The following is a 20,687-nucleotide window of genomic DNA, read 5'->3' on the forward strand; positions in this document are numbered from 1 at the left end:
GGTTACTTTGTGGCTGTCAATTTTACCAGAGGCCCGAGTGGGTAGCGCTACATTGTCTGGGGTGGCGTCTGCTACGACAGCGGAGAGATGAGGCAGAAGCGGAAAGGTGCGAAAGGGAGGGGGAACGGGGCGGTGGTAGGGAAGGGGCGAACCCCGGGCCCTCAGATGCTGAAGCCAGTTTTTCCCGCGGGAATCCGCTACCTCATCCAGTCTCCCCAGCCACCTGTGGTCTGTCTGTGGCCTCCTGCCCCCTGCTTTCTCCTTTCACCTGTTGTGTTTTTTGAACCAACTTATCCTTACTCTTCCTTTTTGGCAGTCGCTTGGTGTCTTTTGCATAAAGGACAAAAGCTCTAGTCCAAGGTATACCCTCCAAGAAGTTAACGTGGTCGGTGGATTTAACACGTTCTCGGACTCTTAATTTGCCAAGATTCGTTTTACGACACATTTCACGTGCTTTTTGATCTGAGATTGTTTTAAAGCTCAAAGTTAAAAAAAGAAAGAAAACCACTGAATTATTCTTGGATTCTGTGGGGGCAGTTAGGCAGCCATTCCCATTTGTATTACCTCCTGAGTTAGCGTGGAGCAATTCCACCTTTAGTTTTTCAGCCGAATGGAGTCAAACTTAAAGTATTTTCTCACAGGTGCTAGTGTTATCTCTAAGCTCAATTGAGCAGTCGGTCTAATAATAGTGATGGGTATGATAACTATGGCTGCCATCTGTTGAGCCTTTGCTAATAATTCTTAGGCTGATATCGTCGCCTTTTCACAAATGAAGAAGCCGAGATTAAAAGAGTTCAGTAAGTTTCTTAGCCCAGAACTGGTTTGTCAGGCTGTCTCTATGAACCCCAAAAACATAAAATTAAAAAAAAAATCTGTTCTTTAATCACTGTGCCTCTTGGCATCAGCTGCTCCAAGTGTCCAAGTTACCTTCAGTTGTTTTGTGGCATCAAATTCTACATGCCCCTAATTGATTAGTCATCTTCTCCCTCTAACTTGCTCCTCCATCTCCAGCTTTAAACTTTTGACTTCATTTATCACCAAGTCCTGTTCTTACAGAAATTGCTTCTTGAAATAGTTTATTCCTCATCATTCTAGCTACCATCCCCCAACCCACCTTCATTAAGAACTAATATTTGAATAATACTTTGGCTTTCATATATACATTATTTTTGTTGATTCTTACTGAATCTTGTGAAAGATATGTATGGATTATCCTAATTCTGCAGACAAGGAATTGGGAGCTCAGAAGCCATTCATCTTCCCATTATCACACAGCTAGTAGGGTTTGGAAGCTAGGGACTGAGTCTGTCATCCAAGTTTTTTACTGTAAATCTGTTTTGTTTTGTTTTTTAGCAATGTTGCCTTTCAAGAGCCTTTTACTTAGTATCCAGAGGATGTGTATTCTTTTCATCTTCTGAATCATTTTTTGTAACTTCTTTTTCTTTAGTATATTTTGTATACAGTTGACCCTTGAACAATGGAGGGGGGTGGTTGGGGGCACTGACCCCTGCACAGTTGAAATTCTGAGTGTTGCTATCTCTGCCTGAAAAACAAAGGAATTGATAAATGACTCACCAAAGGGCAGGAAACTGAAACAGTTTGGATAGAATCAGGACTCAGATCCTCAAACACAAACTTTTCCGCACACTTAGTTAATTTAAGGATCTGTAAAATAAAAATACAGGTACTGTATTTATTTGAAAAAAATCTGCATATAAGTAGACTTGTGCAGTTCAAGCCAGTGTTCAAGGATCAATCTGTACTTATTTTCTTTCAACACTACTTTCATCTTTTTACTCCCAAACTTGAGAACATATAATTCTCCACTGTGTATTGCATCCTATTTAAATGCCTTTGCCTTGTAGCCAGTAATCTGTTATTACTGAACCCTGTCAAAAAGCCTCTATTCTAGTTAGGCAGTACTCCTGCACGTAAAGATGATCGGTAATTCCTATACCTAACATTGTTCCTTCTGGATTGCCCTCTGTTTCACTTGTCCAGATCCTGCCCTTTAAAGATCCCTGTGTGATTTCCTCCACGAAGCCTTTTCTTACTAATTTACTTCTCTGGTTAATTCTTGATATACTCAAGGGCTATACAAGTGTTTTAAAAATCTTTATCTTCACGCATACCTCGTTTTATTGCACTTAGCTTTAGTGTGCTTCACAGATGCTGTGTTTTTTACAAATTGAAGGTTTGTAGCAACCCGTTTGAGCAAGTCTATCAGCTCCATTTTTCCAACAGCATTTTTGCTCACTTCATGTCTCTCATTTTGGTAATTCCCGCAGTATTTCAAACTTTTCATTATTGTTATGTTTATTTTGGTGATCAGTGATCTTTGATGTTACTCTTGTAATTGTTTTGGGGCCCCACAAATTGCCACATAAGATGATGAACTTAATTGATAAATGTTGTGTGTGTTCTGACTGCTCTACCTGTTGACCATTTCCCCATCTCTCTCCCTCCCCTCAGGCCTCCCTATTAAGACACAGCGATATTGAATTGAGGCCAATTAGTAACCCTACAGTGGCCTCTAAGGGTTCAAGTAAAAGGAACAGTCGTACATCTCTCACTTTAAATCAATAGCTAGAAATGATTAAGCTTAGTGAGGAAGGCATGTCGAAAACTGAGGTAGGCTGAATGCTAGGCCTCTTATACCAGTTAGCCAAGTTGTGAACACAAAGTTCTTGAAGGAAATTGAAGATTATACTGTATTGGACACATGAATGATAAGAAAGCAAAACAGCCTTATTGCTGATATGGAGAAGGTTTTAGTAACCTGCATGGAAGATCAACCAGCCACAACATTTCCTTAAGCCAAAGCCTAATCCAGAACAAGGCCCTAACTTTAATTCTTTGAAGGCTGAGAGAGTTGAGGAAGCTGCAGAAGAAAAGTTTGAAGCTAGCAGGGGCCGGTTCATGATGTTTAAGGAAAGAAGCCATCTCCATAGCATAAAAATGCAAGGCAAAGCCCCAGGTGCTGATGGAGAAGCTGCAGCAAGTTATCCAGAGGGTCTAGCTAAGATAATTAGTGAAGGTGGCTGCACTAAACAACAGATTTTCAATGTAGACAAAACAGCCTTATATTGGAAGAAGATGCCATCTAGGACTTTCATAACTAGAGAGAAGTCAGTGCCTGGCTTCAAAGCCTCAGAGGACAGGCTGACTCTCTTGTTAGGGGCTAATGCAGCTGGTGACTTTTAAGTTGAAGCTAATGTTCATTTAACCATTCTGAATTATGCTGAATCTACTCTGCCTGTGCTCTCTAAATGGAACAAAGCCTGGATGGCAGCCCATCTGTTTCCAACATGGTTTACTGATTATTTTAACCCCACTGTTGAGAGCAGATTGCTTTCAAAATATTACTGCTCATTGTTAATGTACCTAGTCACCCAAGAGCTCTGATGGAGACGTACAAGATTAACGTTTTCATGCCTGCTGACACAATATCCATTGTGCAGCCTGATCGAGGAGTCATTTCGACTCTCAAGTCTTATTAAGAAATAACATTTTGTAAGGCTATAGCTGCCATAGATAGTGATTCCTCTGATGGACCTGGGCAAAGTCAATTGAAAACCTACTTGGAAAGGATTCACCATTCTAAATGCCATTAAGAACATTCATGATTCCTGGGAAGAGGTCAAAATATCAACATTAATAGGAATTTGAAAGAAGTTGATTCCAGCCCTCATGGATGACTTTGAGGGGTTTAAGACTTGAGTGGAGGAAGTAGCTGCAGATGTGGTGGAAACAGAACTAGAATTGAAAGTGGAGCCTGAAGATGGGACTGAATTGCCACAATCTCACGATGAAACAAATGGATGAGGAGTTGCTTCTTACGGATGAGCAAAGAAAGTGGTTTTTTGAGATGGAATCTACTCCTGGTGAAGATGCTGCGAAGATTGTTGAAACTACAATAAAAAATGTAGACTATTAGGTTAAACCTAGTTAATACAGCAGTGGTAGGGTTTGAGAGGATTGACTCCAGTTTTGAAAGTTCTGTGGTACAATGCTGTCAATCAGCATTGCCTGCTACAGAGAAATCGTTCATGAAAGGAAGAGGCAATGGATGAGGCACACTTCACTGTGGTCTTATTTTAAGAAATCGCCACGGCCACCCAGCCTTCAGCAGCCACCACCCTGATCAGTTTGGTAGCTAACATCGAGGTAGGACTCTCCACCAGCAAAAAGATTATGATTTGCTGAAGGCTCAGATGATGGTTAGCATTGTTTAGCAATAAGGTATTTTTTAATTAAGGTATTTTTTTTAAGGCATAATGCTCTTGCACACTTAACAGACTGCAGTGCAGTGTAAACATAGCTTTTTTATGCACTGGGAAACCAAAAACATTCCTGTGACTTGCTTTATTGCAGTATTTATTGTGATGGTCTGGAACGAACCTGCAGTATCTCTGAGGTCTGCCTGTATTTTTATCACCCGAATCACCTTTTCTCCAAATTCTTATGCAGAACTTCAGCATATAAACAGATGAAAGCCCAGCGGCTTTGGTTGAAATGGAGAAAGAGACCCTCCCTCTCCCTCCCTTCCTCCTTTACCTTAATCACCACCAGCCCGACCTGTTACATGGCCCCTCAGGCACCTTTGTAGAACTCTGAAGGGCTGAGTTACATGGTTTAGAAAGCACTTAAGCCTTTGACTATAGATGGACTTCTTTTTCTCTCAGATTGTTCTGTATGTGTTAGCTTTACCTCATTAAATTAGATGTGGCTTGGTACAATGGTTAAAAGCATGTAAATTGCGGAGAAAAGACCTGGATTTGAGTCTTAACTATGCCATTTACAATTATGTCTTAACTAGCCTTAACTTTTCACATCTGTGAAATGTGGTAACAATACCTACCTTCCAGTGTTGTGAGGTTTCAAATGAGATAAATGAAAGGGCTCCATGAGCGCCAGGGGTTTCTCATCTGTGTTTCTCTCCGATGACATCATTATCTTTGCACACCAGCTTTCTCTGCAGGCAGGAGGCAGGCTTGCTAGGAGCTCCCAAGCTGAAATCTCACAACTTTTTATCACTGGAGAGGGGCTGGTGTCTTTTGCCTTGAGAAAAAGAGCTCAGATTTGCCCGACCTGGATAGGTGCCCATCCTTGAACCAGTCAGCCTTAACTGGAGGGGTGGGGTCATGTAAGAACATGTCAGCTTCTGCTGTTGCCTTTTAGAGGAGAAGGGCGGCCTCGGTTGCCAGGAGAATGTTGCGATGGTGGACAGACTATATTTTACAGATGTGTTAAGATCCCTAGGCACGCACAGACCCATGTCTTTGTATTTCAAAATAGTACTACATTGCTTTGTTTTTCAAAATAGTATTAACATTACTTCTGTGGATACCTGGGTTTGAGTTTCAACTTCACCCCTTGGTAGCATTTTTATGGGACAGCCAAATATTCTTGTTCCGTCTACCTCACTGTGTTCTGAGAATCAGATGAAATAATGCATCTAAATGTAATTATCAATCTGGAGATAAAGGGAAGCTACTTTAACTACTTTGGTCCTTTCCTGTGTGATTAGGTTCTTTTTTCCTCATGTTTGTCTCTACTCTTTCCTGCATCTATCATTCTTGAGGTGTATATGCTTCTAAAGTGAACTCTTCCCATATATAGGTGAAGCCAGGTTGGTTTTAAAACTAAAGATATAAAATATATGATCAAATTGTAAACAATAGTGTCTTGTGTACTTGAGCTATCATTTTGACATGATTGGAATGATTTTGGAAGACAAACTCCTAATAAATACAAAAACCTTTACTGAATAATATGATTTTTTTAGTGTCAAATATTATCCTTTCAGGAGATCTCAGCCCTGCTGAGCTGATGATGCTGACCATAGGAGATGTTATTAAACAACTAATTGAAGCCCACGAACAGGGGAAAGACATCGATCTAAATAAGTAAGTGGATCTATAAAAAAGAAGGTAATCTTGTTCTTGGGTAGTAGATTTCTTTTATGAAATTATCAAATACTACTGGTTCTATCTCATGTTTCATGTTTTAGTTGAGAATTTAGCTTTCTGCCCTGGCCTATAGATTATTTATGGAAAAATTGCCTTATAGCCTTATAATACTGATAGTTTCTAACATTCCTTGGGTGCTTACGGTATTCCGGTCACTGTTAGTAGTACGTTATGTGTATTGGCTCAGCTGATCCTCTCAAACACTATATGAGGTAGGTATTTACCTCATTTGACAGATGGGTCCTCTTAGACAGAGAAAGGTTAAATAATTTGTTCAGGAGTAAATAACATGATTGGCAGAGCTGGGATTTAGAATCAGGTCATCCATCTCCAGAGCCCAGGCGCTGTCCTTCTGTGCCGTCTCACTTCATATCCTTCCTCTCTTCCCGGTCGTCTCAGAGAGATGGTAGCTCTCTTCCAGGGAAGCCCTCTCTTTGGGACCTTTGATCAAATCCAACCTTTCCCTACTTCAGAACCTCCTGGACACGTTCATCCACTTCCTCTCCACAACCATGTTCAGCTTTGACTTGGCTACATCCTCAAATAAGAGTGGTTTTTCCTCTCTGCATCTATTTATTTACTATATATTTGTGATACAGATCTGCTGTAGTGAAAGGGTTCTCCCCCCATCCCCAGGTTGTCAATGGTCTAGTCATTACGCACATGACCTTATTTTGGACTCTGTCTTCTGTTACATGAGATACTACAATGTTATACCCCTTCCTTGGAACATTGTGCTTGATAAACATTTGCTAAGGAATAAATTAATAACTATTCTTTTATACCATGAAGACATTATATTTTATTGGTTTTTCTACCATGTGTTTAGCAGTGGGGTTTTTTCCTCATCTTTGTTGGCTATACCCCTAATTATACAAATCTTTTGTTTCTCATGAACATTTCTACTTCTTGTATATCTTTGTCATTCTCTTTAATTTAGCACATCTAAAGCTAAAGCTAGCATCTTCTTTAAAACCAGCCCCTACTCAGATGTCTCTTTGCCTAATTGTTTTAACCTTCACCCAGGTTTGAAACTCTAGTGTCATCTTTGAATCTTTTCCCTTAGGTCCACTTAGAGTCAAAATTTTGCCTACTGTTTCTTCATTATAACTCTTTCTTGTTCACCACCAACTTCCTCTTCCATTCCTTTTTAAACTTAAGTCTGGACTCCTGCAGTAGTTTATGCTTTCAGTTCTTTTTACTGTCTTGCTGGATTAATTTTCCTTCATCATTTCCCTGTGCGGGAACTTTCAGCACATTCCCAGTGCTTGTGGAATTAAACGCAGATTCCTCAGCCCATTATGTAAGGCCTCTCGGTGTGGCTTCAACTTACTTTTCCAACTTTTTAAACTTCTGTATCTTCATATTGAAAACATTCTGCTTTCTGTTAAGTTGGTCTACTCATATTTCTTAAAATCTGTACTATCCTGTTTTTGCATCTTCACACAAGCCAGCCTGTCTGCTCTCGGTGTCATCTCTGTGTCTTTATTGCCTGTCTGAAGCCTGTCTTTTTTCTGTGCCCATTTTCTTTGAATATCTCCCCAGCACACACTGAGTTCCTCTCTTGAGCTCTGGAATCATTCATTGTTGTGTGTGTGTTTTATTATTGATACATATGTTTTTATTACTTGTAGATTTATTTTTGTGCATGCCTGTCTGCAAACATGCGAACATAGAGCACGAAACAGCTATGCCTTACACCTCCTGACGTACCAAGTACATAGGTAGTCTCTTGTACCTATCAGGTACTCAGTAACCATTTGTTGAAATGATTTGAACACCCCGTAATACTTCTAGATGGATTAAAGTGAGAAGATAAAGTGACTATTAGGATTTGGTTAGCAGCCACAAAGAAAAGAAAAATTTCTAAATTATAGAGGAAAGCGAGGAATTATTAGTTGGAATAAAGGTTACTTCTGGGGGTTAGGGATAGGGTTACGGTCAGGAAGGGGCAAACGGGTCTTCTGAAGTGCTGATCATATTCTCTTTCGTGGAATGTGGTTACAAGAGTGATTCTTTTATAATTGTTAGAGTATATTTATATGTATCTTTATATAATATTTATATGTATCTTTATATAATATTTTGAATTAGAAACTAAGTTTTAAAACTTTTAAAGCTTGGGCTTCCCTGGTGGCGCAGTGGTTGGGAGTCTGCCTGCCGATGCGGGGGACATGGGTTCGTGCCCTGGTCCGGGAGGATCCCACATGCCGCAGAGCGGCTGGGCCCGTGGGCCATGGCCGCTGAGCCTGCGCGTCCGGAGCCTGTGCTCCGCAATGGGAGAGGCCACAACAGTGAGAGGCCCGCATAACGCAAAAAAAAAAAAAAAAACTTTTAAAGCTTTAAAAATATATCTATTTTATTTCCTATTTGGTTCCACATAGCTTTGCTTTGAATTGTTTTGTTTTGTTTTGTTGGCCTGAGGCAGTGCTTTGCAACCAGGCATGACCATCCCCACCCCCAAGTCATTTGGCAATGTCTGGAGACATTTTTGGTTGTTACAGCGGGAAGAGGTGCCCGTGGGTAGAGGCCAAGGATGCCGCTAAACCTCCTATAATGTACTGAACAGTCCTCCACAACAGAATTAATCTGATCCCAAACGTAGTAGTGTGGAAGCTGAGAAAATGGTAGAATCCTTCGAAGCTGGAGCACTACTTTGAACGAGACCTACATTGTATCACTGTCCTGGGCCCCCGCCCTGTAGTCATCTGGTTTTCTTTCTGGTACTCTGGAGAAAAGGAAGTCATGAATTTTGTTCTAGTTCCCTGATAATTACAAATGTTAAAACCACTGTTGTCATCTGGTGAAAGGAGTTGATGATGTTATTTATAGGTTATCCTTTTGGTAGCTTGTCCTTGAAATATTGTGATCTTGATAATGCTAGATGCTTTATTTTCAGGGTGAAAACCAGGACAGCTGCCAAATATGGCCTTTCAGCACAGCCCCGCCTGGTGGATATCATTGCTGCAGTCCCACCTCAGTATCGAAAGGTCTTGGTCCCCAAGTTAAAGGCAAAACCCATCAGAACTGCCAGTGGGGTGAGTGATTCAATTCATCAAAGATTGATTGTGTATCTGTTCCACCACAGATCCTTGCCTCCATGTAAAACCCAGGTAGTGAGGTGGAAGTGGGGGATTTGGACTAATAAAATCCATATGCTATGGTGTGTGCTGGAGTGGAGACACGTGCAGAATGTTAGGAGGGCACAGGGGAAAAGGTCACTGTTCTTAGAGGAGTAGATGATGTTTTGATTTTTGGTGTCTTTAAAAATATAGCTAGATGCTTGGTGACTATCATAAGATGACCAATATTGTTGGCCATCTTAAGCTTGTGGCTTATAAGATTGATACTTATAAAAGGTATTTTGAAAAGTTAAATTGATAGTGCAAAGTCATTTTGTTAATATATATGGTAATTGTGAAACAGTTGACACCATAGGGAGTGATATGGGAGTCCAGAGGACAGAGATGTCCCTGCAGTAAAAGGGACTAGGGAAAGCCCAAGAGGAAGCGTGGAGCTTGACTAACATATAAATGGCACCCATACAAGCAGAGAAGAGCAGGTTCAAAGAGTAATGGGAGCAAGGACCCAGGAACTAGGGCACAGAGGTAGAGATGATGTAAGAGGTGTGTGTGTGCAGGGAACCACGAGTGTACCAGACTCACTGGGGCTGACAATTCATTTTGGAAAGCCGCAGGACATTGGGGTGAAGAGTTAGTGTGGGATCCACTTGTAAAAGATCTTAAATGTCCTGCAAAATAGCCAGATAATAGGAAACTGAGAGATTTTTGAGAAGGGGAGTGATGGGAACCAGATAGACTTTCAGAAAATTAATTTGCATACAAGTTGTAGGGTAGCTTGGAGCCAAAAGGACCAGTTGGGATACTCTTGGTTTGACCTAGGTGTGAAGTGTTAAGAGCCTGAATCAAGGTAGGGCCTCCAGGATAAAAAGGATGAGTGTGAAAGACATGAGGGAAGAATTGATAGTATTTAGACCCTCTTAAAACATGGTACCCAGAAGCGAATGCTGTGTTCCTGATGTGATCTAAGAAGTTCAGTCTGTTCTTTGGATGGGGATATTGTACTTCTAGTAAATGCAGCTTATAATGACTTGCTGGGTAGCCGTATCTCCTGGATCATATATTTGTGACTAATTAAACCCCAGACCTTTCACATAGAGTGTACCACCTATCCTAGTCTCTTCTCCTTTGAACTTAAGTGTTTGGGGTTTGTTTGTTTGTACCTAGTATAAAAGACTCTTTCAGAAAAACGAATAGGTCCAAACCCCTCACCTCCCATTCTCCCCCGACTGTTCCCCCAGGGCAACCACTTTTAGGTCTTAGCTGATTTCTTGGCATTTACTTCCATATTCCTAAATAACGTGCTTTATGGGTGAGTCTTGGATTTTCAGTTTTCAGCATTGTGTGTGGGCTTGCTACCATGGAGACAAAGGTTTAGCAATGTTTCAACCTGACAAATGCACTTGGCTTTCATAATTCCATTCTCTCTGTCTTCTTCCTACCTCGGATCATTTCTTTCTTTGATAGCTACTCTTGTTCTGCTTCCCTCTAAAAATTGATTTTTCTGTGGTCCTGGGCCAACTGCTTTTAGTGCCATACATGCTTTCTTTGGTGATCTCATCCATTGATGTTTTTAAGTATTGCCATATGCTGACTCATAGCTCCGACTTCTCCCCAAGCTTCACATCCGTGTCGGATTGCCTGTTAGACATTTCTCCTTTGACTGCCTGTAAGTATATCCTTAAGTGTAGCATAACCAAAACCTCAGACTTGCTCACCCATCTTCCTTGTCCACCTTAGCTAATGGTGCCCCCGTCCACTCAGTTTCTAAAAGATGGGAAATGCATTGTCCATTCCTACCACCACTGGGAGGAATGTTTTGGCCTTTATTATTTCTTGTTTAGATTGTTTTACTCATTTCCTAATGGGCCTACTTCTTCTTACCTGCACCAAATCCATTTTCTGCCGTATCACCAGAGTGACTATTAAAAATATCAAATGAACACAGCTGATTGTCATTCCCTAGCTGCTATGCATCCTAACCTCTTTGCTTTTTAAAAAATTTATTTTACTGAAGTATAGTTGATTTACAATGTTGTGTTAATTTCTACTGTATGGCAAATGTATGATTAAGTTATACACATATATACATTTTTCATATTCTTTTCCAGTATGGTTTATCACAGGATATTGAATATAGTTCCCTGTGCTATACAGTAAGACCTTGCTGTTTATCCATTCTATATATAATTGCATCAACTAATCCCCAAATCCCAATCCATCCTTCCCCCACCATGTCTCCCTCTTGGCAACCACAAGTCTGTTCTCTGTGTCTGTGAGTCTGCTTCTGTTTTGTAGATAAGTTCATTTGCGTCATATTTTAGATTTCACATATATGCAATATCATATATTTATCTGTCTCTTTCTGACTGACTTAGTGTTATAATCTCCAGGTCCATCCATGTTGCTGCAAATGGCATTATTTCATTATTTTTTATGGCTAATATTCTGTTTATATGTACCACATCTTCTTTATCCATTCATCCGTTGATGGACATTTAGGTCGTTTCCATGTCTTGGCTGTTGTAAATAGTGCTGCAATGAACATTGGAGTGCATGTATCTCTTTGAATTATAGTTTTCTCCAGATATATGCCCACTAACCTCCATGCTTTTACTTCTGCTGTTACTGTAGTGCTTTATATTTTTTTATAGAGCAGCTTTAGGCTTACAGAAAAATTGAGCAGAAAGCACAGAGAATTCCCATATACTTCCTCTCCCCCTTCCCCAGGTTGCCCTATTATTAATACCTTGCATTGGTTTGACACATATGTTATAATTGATGAACCAATATTGCTATCTTCTTATTAACCAAAGCCTGTAGTTTACATTGGGGTCACTCACAGTGTTATACATTCTGTCGGTTTTACCAAATGCATAATTTCACGTATCCATCGTTACAGTATCATATGGAATAGTTTCACTGTCCTAAAACTCCCCTCATCATTTCCTGTTTCATACCTCTCACAACTACTGATCTATTTACTGTTTCTGTAGTTTTGCCTTTCCTAGAATGGTATATAGTTGGAATCAGTATGTTTTGTAGCCTTTTCATATTGGCTTCTGTTACTTTGCAGTGGGCATTTAAGGTTATGCCATGTCCTATTAGTGGCTTGATAGCTCATTTCTTTTTAGCACTGAATAATATTCCATTGTCTGAGTGTGCCACAACTTGTTTATCCACACACCTATTGAAGGACATCTTGGTTGCTTCCAATTTTTGGCAATTATAATGGACAAAGCTGCGATAAACATTTGAAGGTTTTTGCATACTCAAAAGTTTTCAAACTCATTTGGGTAAATAAGTACCTAGGAGCATGATTGCTGGATCATATGGTCAGACTACGTTTAGCTTTGTTAGAAATTGCCAAACTGTCTTTCAAAGTGGCTGCACTGTTTTGCATTCCATCAACAGTAAATGAGAGTTCCTATTGCTCCACAAGCTCATCAGCATTTGGTGTTGTCAGTGCTCTGGATTTTGGCCATTCTGTTAGGTATGTAGTGATATCTCATTGCTTTAATTTGCAATTCCTGAATGACGTACGATGTTGAGTATCTTCTCATATACTTATTTTGCCTTCAGTGCATCCTCTTTGGCGAAGTGTCTCTTCAGATCTTTTGCCCTATTCCTAATTGGGTTGTTTGGGTTTTTTATTGTGAAGTTGTAAGGATTTTTTTTTAATAGTTAAGATACATGTCTTTTATCAGACATGTGTTTTGTAAATATTTTCTCCCAGTCTGTGGCATACCTTTTTAATATACTTAAGTCTATGATCCATTTTGAGTCTGTTTGTATTTGAGTTTTTGTTCATTTTGTTGGGTTTTTTGCTTTGAAAATCATGATTTTTATTATTCAGAGTAGTATCATTACTCATTGTAACAGTAGTGACCATATGTTGCCCACCTGTTACATACCAGCCACTGCACTGGTGTGTTTTCTAATTTAATCCTCAAAACTGTTTTGAGGGTAGGGTAGTATTGTCTTCATTTTACAAAACAGGAAAATACACAGTAAGAGGCAGAGAAAAGATTCAAAGGTTAATCTCTCTGGCTGACTCCAAAGTCATAGCTTTTTCTACCTTATCAGTAATCTTTAAGCTGTATTCTACAAAACTACAGGATCCGTATAAGTGTTTTAGGAGCTACTGTGGGGAATAATAGGGAAGCCGTGGGAGCAGGCCCCATCTCTACTTCACCCAGGGCTGTTGCTTTTCTCTCTTCTGTAAGTTGACGTTCTAAGTAAAACATTACTTGAAGGGAGAGTTCAGCCACTTAAAAAATGCTTGAAAACTCCTGCACATTGCTTCCCTGGTCCCCACGTCCCTCTGCCTTCTTAGCTTAGTTAACTCTTACTCAGCATGGCTGTCAACCCCTTAGGAAGGCTTCCCTGACACCCCTGGTCAGGGCTAATTAATCCCCTTCTTTGGGCATCCCTAATATTTTCTTTTACCACATGCTTCTTACCATGTGGTTTTGAAAAAGCCTATTTCTCTATGTCCTCCTCCCCTGCTAGCTTGTATGATTTCAGAGGACAGAGGCAGTGCATTAATATTTTTGTAGTCTTAGGGCCCACCTGCTCTGTGTAGCTCAGAACCTGGCCTATATTGTAGGCCCTCAATAAAAGATTGGGAAATTAGATTGACCTCATCAGTGGTATACATATACCACTGGTGTCTCATTTTAAATACAAACATTTGTTTGAAAATCTAAGTTTTTAATTCAGATTTGCAAAATTATTATTATTTTTTTGTGTGTGGTACGCGGGTCTCTCACTGTTGTGGCCTCTCCCGTTGCGGAGCACAGGCTCCGGACGCGCAGGCTCAGCGGCCATGGCTCACGGGCCCAGCTGCTCCGCAGCATGTGGGATCTTCCCGGACCGGGACACGAACCCGTGTCCCCTGCATCAACAGGTGGACTCTCAACCACTGCACCACCAGGGAAGCCCTTGATTTGCAAAATTATTTATTTTGGAGTTTCTCTAGATCACTAATGATTTAAGTTCAATTTTAATCATTTTTATTATTAAAAAATAATCACAGACTTACAGAAAAGTTGAAAATCCACTACAAAGAACACTTTATCCCTGAGCCATTTGAGAGTAAGTTGCAAAGCCAATGGCTTTGAATACTTTAGTGTGTACTTCCTAGAAACAAGAACATTTTCTTACATCACCACAATACAGCCATCAAAATCAGAAATTTAACACTGATACATTATCATCATCTAGTCCTCAGACCTCATTCAAGTTTCTTATGGTGTGTCAGTAATGACCTATAGGACCCAGTTCAGAATCACGTGCTGCGTTTAGTTGTCATGGCTTTTCAGTCTGGACACTTCCTCTGTCTTTCCTTTACTTCATTACCTTAACACTTCTGAAGATTTCAGGCAAGTTGTTTTGTATCATCTCCCTCAATTTGGTTTAATCAGATGTGTCCTCATAATAAGATTCGGGTTTGCATCTCTGGCAGGAACATCACATAAGTGATACTGCGTTCTTATTATATCCTGTCAGGTGGTGCATAGTTTGTTGTCCTGTCACTGATGTTGTCTTTTGATCAAGGTGATGTCTGCTAGGCATCCCCTTTGTAAAGTTATTCTTTTCCACTTTGTAATTAAGAAGTTTTGTGTGGTGAAGTACTTTTTTAAATTTTATTTTATTTATTTATTTATTTTTGGCTGTTGTTGGGTCTTCGTTTCTGTGCGAGGGCTTTCTCCAGTTGCGGTGAGCGGGGGCCACTCTTCATCGCGGTGCGCGGGCCTCTCACTTTCGCGGCCTCTCTTGTTGCAGAGCACAAGCTCCAGATGTGCAGGCTCAGCAGTTGTGGCTCACGGGCCCAGTTGTTCCGTGGCATGTGGGACCCTCCCAGACCAGGGCTCGAACCCGTGTCCCCTGCATTGGCAGGCAGGCTCTCAACCACTGCGCCACCAGGGAAGCCCAGTGAAGTACTTTGAAACCATGCAAATATCCTGTTCCTTATCAGACTTCCAGTTACCTCATTCATTTGTGTGACTGGATTAAATGGTTTCCTGTTTGGTGGGTTATAATCTGTTCCATCATTATTTATTTTGATGTACAAATTTTCCCAGTTTTGACCAGTAGGAGCCCTTTCAAGCTGCTTTCTGTTTCTTTTTTAAATGTCCCCATCATTCTTTGGGCAGTTTCTAGCTTTCAGTCATAATAAAATGTTCCAGGCTCATCTTGTACTTTCTTTACCCCAGCCCTGGAATCAGCTGTTTCTCCAAGGAGCCCTGGTTTCTTTTAGTGGAGAAGAATATTTAGAAACAAAGATCTGAGTACTAGATGTGCTCAATGCCGTTAGGGTGTTGCTGCTCCCAGACCCTCTCCATGGACCAAACTAGGAAATATTATGTACATACGTGCACACACATATACATAAAACATTTGCATCTATATTTGTGTGTGTGTGTGTGTGTACTGTGAGTCCACAACAGTATCTTTGATTTCATCCAACCCACAGAGTTCATTCTAGTTCTCTCCTTTTGCGTATTTTAACTTTCTTCTCTGAGTGACCGCCTCACACCGGTCAGAATGGCCATGATTAAAAAGTCGTTACAAATAACAGATGCTGGAGAGGGGGTGGAGAAAAAGGAGCCCTCCTACGTTGTTGGTGGGAATGTAAATTGTGCAGCTGCTATGGCAAACAGTATGGAAGTGCCTCAGAAAACTAAAAATAGAGTTGCCATATGATCCAGCAATCCCACTTCTGGGTATGTATCTGGATAAAACTATTGATATAATTCAAAAGGATACATGCACCCCTATGTTCATAGCAGCCAAGACAAGGACACAACCTAAATGTCCATTGACAGATGAATGGATAAAGAAGATGTAGTACCTGTATACAAAGGAATACTACTCAGCCATAAAAAAGAATGAAATAACACCATTTACAGCAACATGGTAAGTAAAGTAAGTCAGAAAAAGAAACAACAAATACCATATGATATCACTTATATGTGGAATCTAAAATATGATACAAATGAACATATCTACAAAACAGAAACAGACTCACAGACATAGAGAACAGACTTGTGGTTGCCATGGGGGAGCAGGGTTGGGGAGGAATGGATTGGGAGTTTGGGGCTAGCAGATGTAAACTATTTTATATAGGATGGATAAACAGCAAGGTCCTACTGTATAGCACAGGGAACTATATTCAATATCCTGTGATAAACCATATGGAAGAGAATATGAAAAAGAATGTATATACGTGTATAACTGAATCAGTTTTTTGTAGACAGAAATTAACACATCGTAAATCAACTATACTTCAATAAACTAAATTAAAAAATCATAACTTTCTTCTCTGACAGTAAGAAATCTGGCTTGCATTCATCTTAGTGTATACCCTTATTTGACCAGCTGCCCCCATATGTAACTGATTGTCTAACGCTGCCATCACGTCCTTCTCAAGCAGATGCTCTTCCTACCCCACTGGGCTCTGACAGACCCCTCTGAGAATATCTTGCACACACTCTGAAGTCTAGCTCCAGTTTAATAGTCTCTATTCTAAATATTGAGATCTATTGGGAAGAGTTTGAGATACAAAGGTTAGGTTTAGATATAATTTTACAGAATTGCATAAGTAATTGTTCTCTTATAGGCTATTTTATTAAAACAAATCAGAAAGAGCAAGAAAATAAGAATCACCGTGACTTTAAAAATTATTAATTCCTTATTTTGCACTTAATTTATTGTAAAATATAATACAAACTAGTGTATACAATGCATATGTACATTTTGAAAATTAATAATATTGAAAAGATCACCCTGGTACCCACAGCTCAGTTTAAGAAATACAGCGTTACCAGTACTTTTGAAACCCCCTTGTGTGCCACCCTCTGATTGCATTCCTCTCCCGCTTTCTGAGCGATAACAACTCTCCAGAATTTTGTATGAATTATTATTTTTTTTTTACATTTTACCAGGCTTCTTTTGTTATGCACATATACATAGGCACTACATACAGTATGTTAAAGAACATGTTAAGAAATATCAGGAGGACACGGGGGCGGGGGAAGGGTAAGCTGGGACGAAGCGAGAGAGTGGCATGGACATATATACACTACCAAATGTAAAATAGACAGCCAGTGGGAAGCAGCCACATAGCACAGGGAGATCAGCTCGGTGCTCTGTGACCACCCAGCGGGGCGGGACAGGGAGGGTGGGAGAGAGACGCCAGAGGGAGGAGACATGGGGACACATGCACATGCACAGCTGACCCACCTTGCCATACAGCAGAAGTCAACACACCATTGCAAAGCAACCACACCCCAACAAAGATGTTAAAAAAAAAAAAAAAGAAATACCAGGAAGTTTATGTATCTTTTTCATTTACCCTGTGTTTTATGGCCTTGTTTATCACCTCCTTGTACCAGCTCACCAAACTTCCCTGGAGGAGCAGCAGACCAAATTCCTTAGCACCCAGTGGCTCTGAGCAAATATAGAACATAGTAGCAAGATGCAAAAGTAATGAGACAGACCGAAGGCACATAGCAGGGGGACAATTTGTGAGTGGGGAAAGGGTTTTTCCGTTTGGTTGTTTTGCTTTTTACAGGATAAGGAAACACCAACTTTGGACAGTGGGAGAGAAAAAAGCTGCAGTTGGTCTTTTTAACACACACAGAACAAGTTAATATTGTGCTGAAAATATGTCTATGTATTAGGTTGGTCGAATAATGTGAAGGGTGGGCACCCAGAAGGAAGACATGGAACCTAATGTACTCAAATATCCTCTCTTGTTGTTTGAAAAGTTGTCTGGAGAGCAGTGCAAAGCCTCTTCTTCAGCTCGGGCCTGGCGAGTCTGCTGCCATGCTGTCCTCAGCAGCGCCGTGGGGTGGTGACTAATTGCCCCTGTAAATTACTGAGCACCACTGTGCTACTCCGTTTATTTTTTGACAGTAATTTAGTGCTTGCTCTTTCCCACACTTGTCATGCCATGTTTTTCCTCACATTAGAAGCCTTACTACTTGAGAGAAGTCAATACAATTTTCTGTTTGTATAAATGAGAGGCCACAGTTTTTAACTCTTCTATAATAATATTCCTTGAGCCAGAAGAAGATATATTTTCCACATTTTAGTTACACTTCAACAATTATGTATTATATGCCTATAGGGCTCATGTTCAATGGCAAAGTGAAGTGGACTGATGGTCTCAGATGTTTCCTTGTAAGATAGCATGTCAAGAACTGGCTTATATATTATCCGTCCTCCAGACTGACATCACACTTCATAATAGCTTGGTATGATGATTGCTGTCAAAATTGCACTGAGCCTGGCCGTGCCGCGCAGGGACCTCGCCAGGAAGGACGCGCAGGCTTGTGCAAGGAGAGTGGAGCCCCAGCGGGTGGCACCTGTGCCGCCTGTATGAATTATTTCATAATTGCTTTTTTATTAATCTTCCTTTTATAGATTGCTGTTGTGGCTGTCATGTGCAAACCCCACAGATGTCCACACATCAGTTTTACAGGAAACATATGTGTGTGAGTATGATGATTGTGATAAGTTGTGTATGTGTATGTATTTTAATTGAACCAGTTAAGTCCCCTAGAGCCTTGATCAATACATGCTGGTAATATTTAAAACTGTTTTTTGTTTGTATTTGTTTTTTGGCCACGGCTTGTGGGACCTCAGTTTCCCGACCAGGGATTGAGCCCGGGCCACAGCAGTGAAAGCCTGGCATCACTAACCACTAGGCCACCAGGGAACTCCCTGGTAATATTTAAAACTTTGACTTAATAGATTCATAAGTTAGTTCTTTGAAACAAGCACCTATTAGTAGGATGTCTCAATGCTTTAAAAATGAAGCATATAAAGATTTTAATTTGTTGCAATACACAGTAAAAAAAATTCATAGGTTACAGAACTCAAAACAGTAGATATTCTGTTAACTTGATAAACAATACATGGAAATATGAGCTGCGTAAATTCCAAATGTCAGAAGTTTATAATGAATTTGGATCAGAAAAGTATCAAAGTAAAAACTTATCCTTACTAATAATCTTTAAACTTATTAAATTTAGATAATTAGAAAAATTAGCAGAAGAATATTCATGACTCTAGACAGGAAGATTATTAATCAGGAGAAAGATTTTCTTAAGTGTAGTTACCAAGAGAGCACTGTGAGTATCAATCCAAACTTAGGAAAACTTAGGCCCAGTTATTTGCCCCAAAAGCTTAAACTTCTAAAATAATAGTGACTGCAATACTCTGAAAATGACTGTAATAATGTTCCTTTATATGTTTATCTTTTTACTTGTTAGTAGAAAATGTATATATTTGCAGATGCTACAAAGGTACAACCTTCTGTTAGGATTCGAAAATGAAGCTGGTTCAGTCAGGATTTTACGGAGCCTGTAGATACTTGAACTAGACTGTTGAACTAAGTTCTGTATCTGACATCTTCATTTTATTGTATTGGCAGATACTGCCCTGGTGGACCTGATTCAGACTTTGAATATTCGACCCAGTCTTATACTGGATATGAGGTAAAGTAATGTGAGGCTGTCCTGAGGAGTGTTACAGCATACTTTATTAAGAGTCTGCTTTTATAAGTACCGGCTTTCTTAAAATTTTTATTTTTTTCCTGATTACATAAGTTATTCATTAACCAAACATTTGCTGAGTGTCTGTTGTTCTAGTCACTGGCGAAATATTTATGTAAGCACTTATTATTAATATGTCAACATTGTTCTAAGTGCTTTACAACTTTAAACCTGACAGCAGGATTTTGAAGGTAGACACTATTATTATCCCAGTTTTTTAGATAAGGAAACCAGGGCCTAGGAGTCTTACATGACTGGCCTGGAGACATGCCCCTAATATGTAACAGGGCCGGGCTTTGAATTCTGTGCTCCTCACCAGTACATTGTCCTGCCTCTGCAGCTGTGAAAAAACAGGTCAGGTCTTGAGAAATTTACATTCTAATAAATGGGGGTAGACAGTAAAGAAACAAACAAGAAAAAACAATCAGGTACTAGTAAATGCAAAGCAGGGAAGTAAAGTCAAGTAAGATGTCGTAGCAGGGTGGATACTTCAGCCTTGGGGGCTAGGAAGGAATGGTCTGAGGAGGTGACATTTAAACTGAGCCCTGAATGACAAGAAAGAGCCTTTCAAGAATACCAAGAAAGAGCATTCCTAGCAGAGAGAATAGCTGGAACACGGAGCCAGGCTCAGAATGACAGTGGGGGGCTCTGGAGCAGAGCAGGTGAGGGGAGAATGAGATTCGGGAGACGGGTGCTGCAGGGGATTGTAAGCCAGGGCAAGGAGTTTGTTATAGGTGTTGTGAAAAGCCATCCAGATTTAAAGCAGGGGTTGATATAATCCAGTGTTGGTTTTTAAAAGATCATTTGATGGTTCTGTGAGGGCAGGATTAGAGCGGGTGCAAGAGAAAGCAGGAGGCCAGCGAGCAGGCTTTCGAAGTCGTCGGCCTCATCCAAAGAGGCCAGCAGCCAGGAAACCATGTGACTTTTTTCTTATACATGGTTTTTCATTTCTTACCTGTTTTTCATAGTTCAAATTTTTAAAAATACTAAAAGAATTTTTCAGTGAAGACTCCCTCTCGTCACTCTCCCCTGGCCACCCCTTTCTGCTTCAGCCCCCGAAGACAATCAGT

At 40.2% G+C, this 20,687-nt stretch overlaps 1 protein-coding gene across 1 annotated transcript in view; it reads left to right on the plus strand.

Annotated features, from left to right (window-relative positions):
• The window catches only part of ELP3 (elongator acetyltransferase complex subunit 3), a 113,417-nt gene continuing 92,730 nt past the window's right edge, over positions 1-20,687 (plus strand). Inside the window, exons 1-5 of the mRNA XM_082655906.1 lie at positions 1-106; positions 5,810-5,909; positions 8,872-9,010; positions 18,485-18,555; positions 19,497-19,560. Of these exons, the coding sequence (XP_082512032.1) occupies positions 88-106; positions 5,810-5,909; positions 8,872-9,010; positions 18,485-18,555; positions 19,497-19,560 (393 nt within the window). The 5' untranslated portion in view covers positions 1-87. The remainder of the gene's footprint in view (positions 107-5,809; positions 5,910-8,871; positions 9,011-18,484; positions 18,556-19,496; positions 19,561-20,687) is intronic.

Source organism: Grampus griseus (genome assembly GCF_964374135.1).
Source record: "Grampus griseus genome assembly, chromosome: 6".
Taxonomy (NCBI): Eukaryota; Metazoa; Chordata; class Mammalia; order Artiodactyla; family Delphinidae; genus Grampus; species Grampus griseus.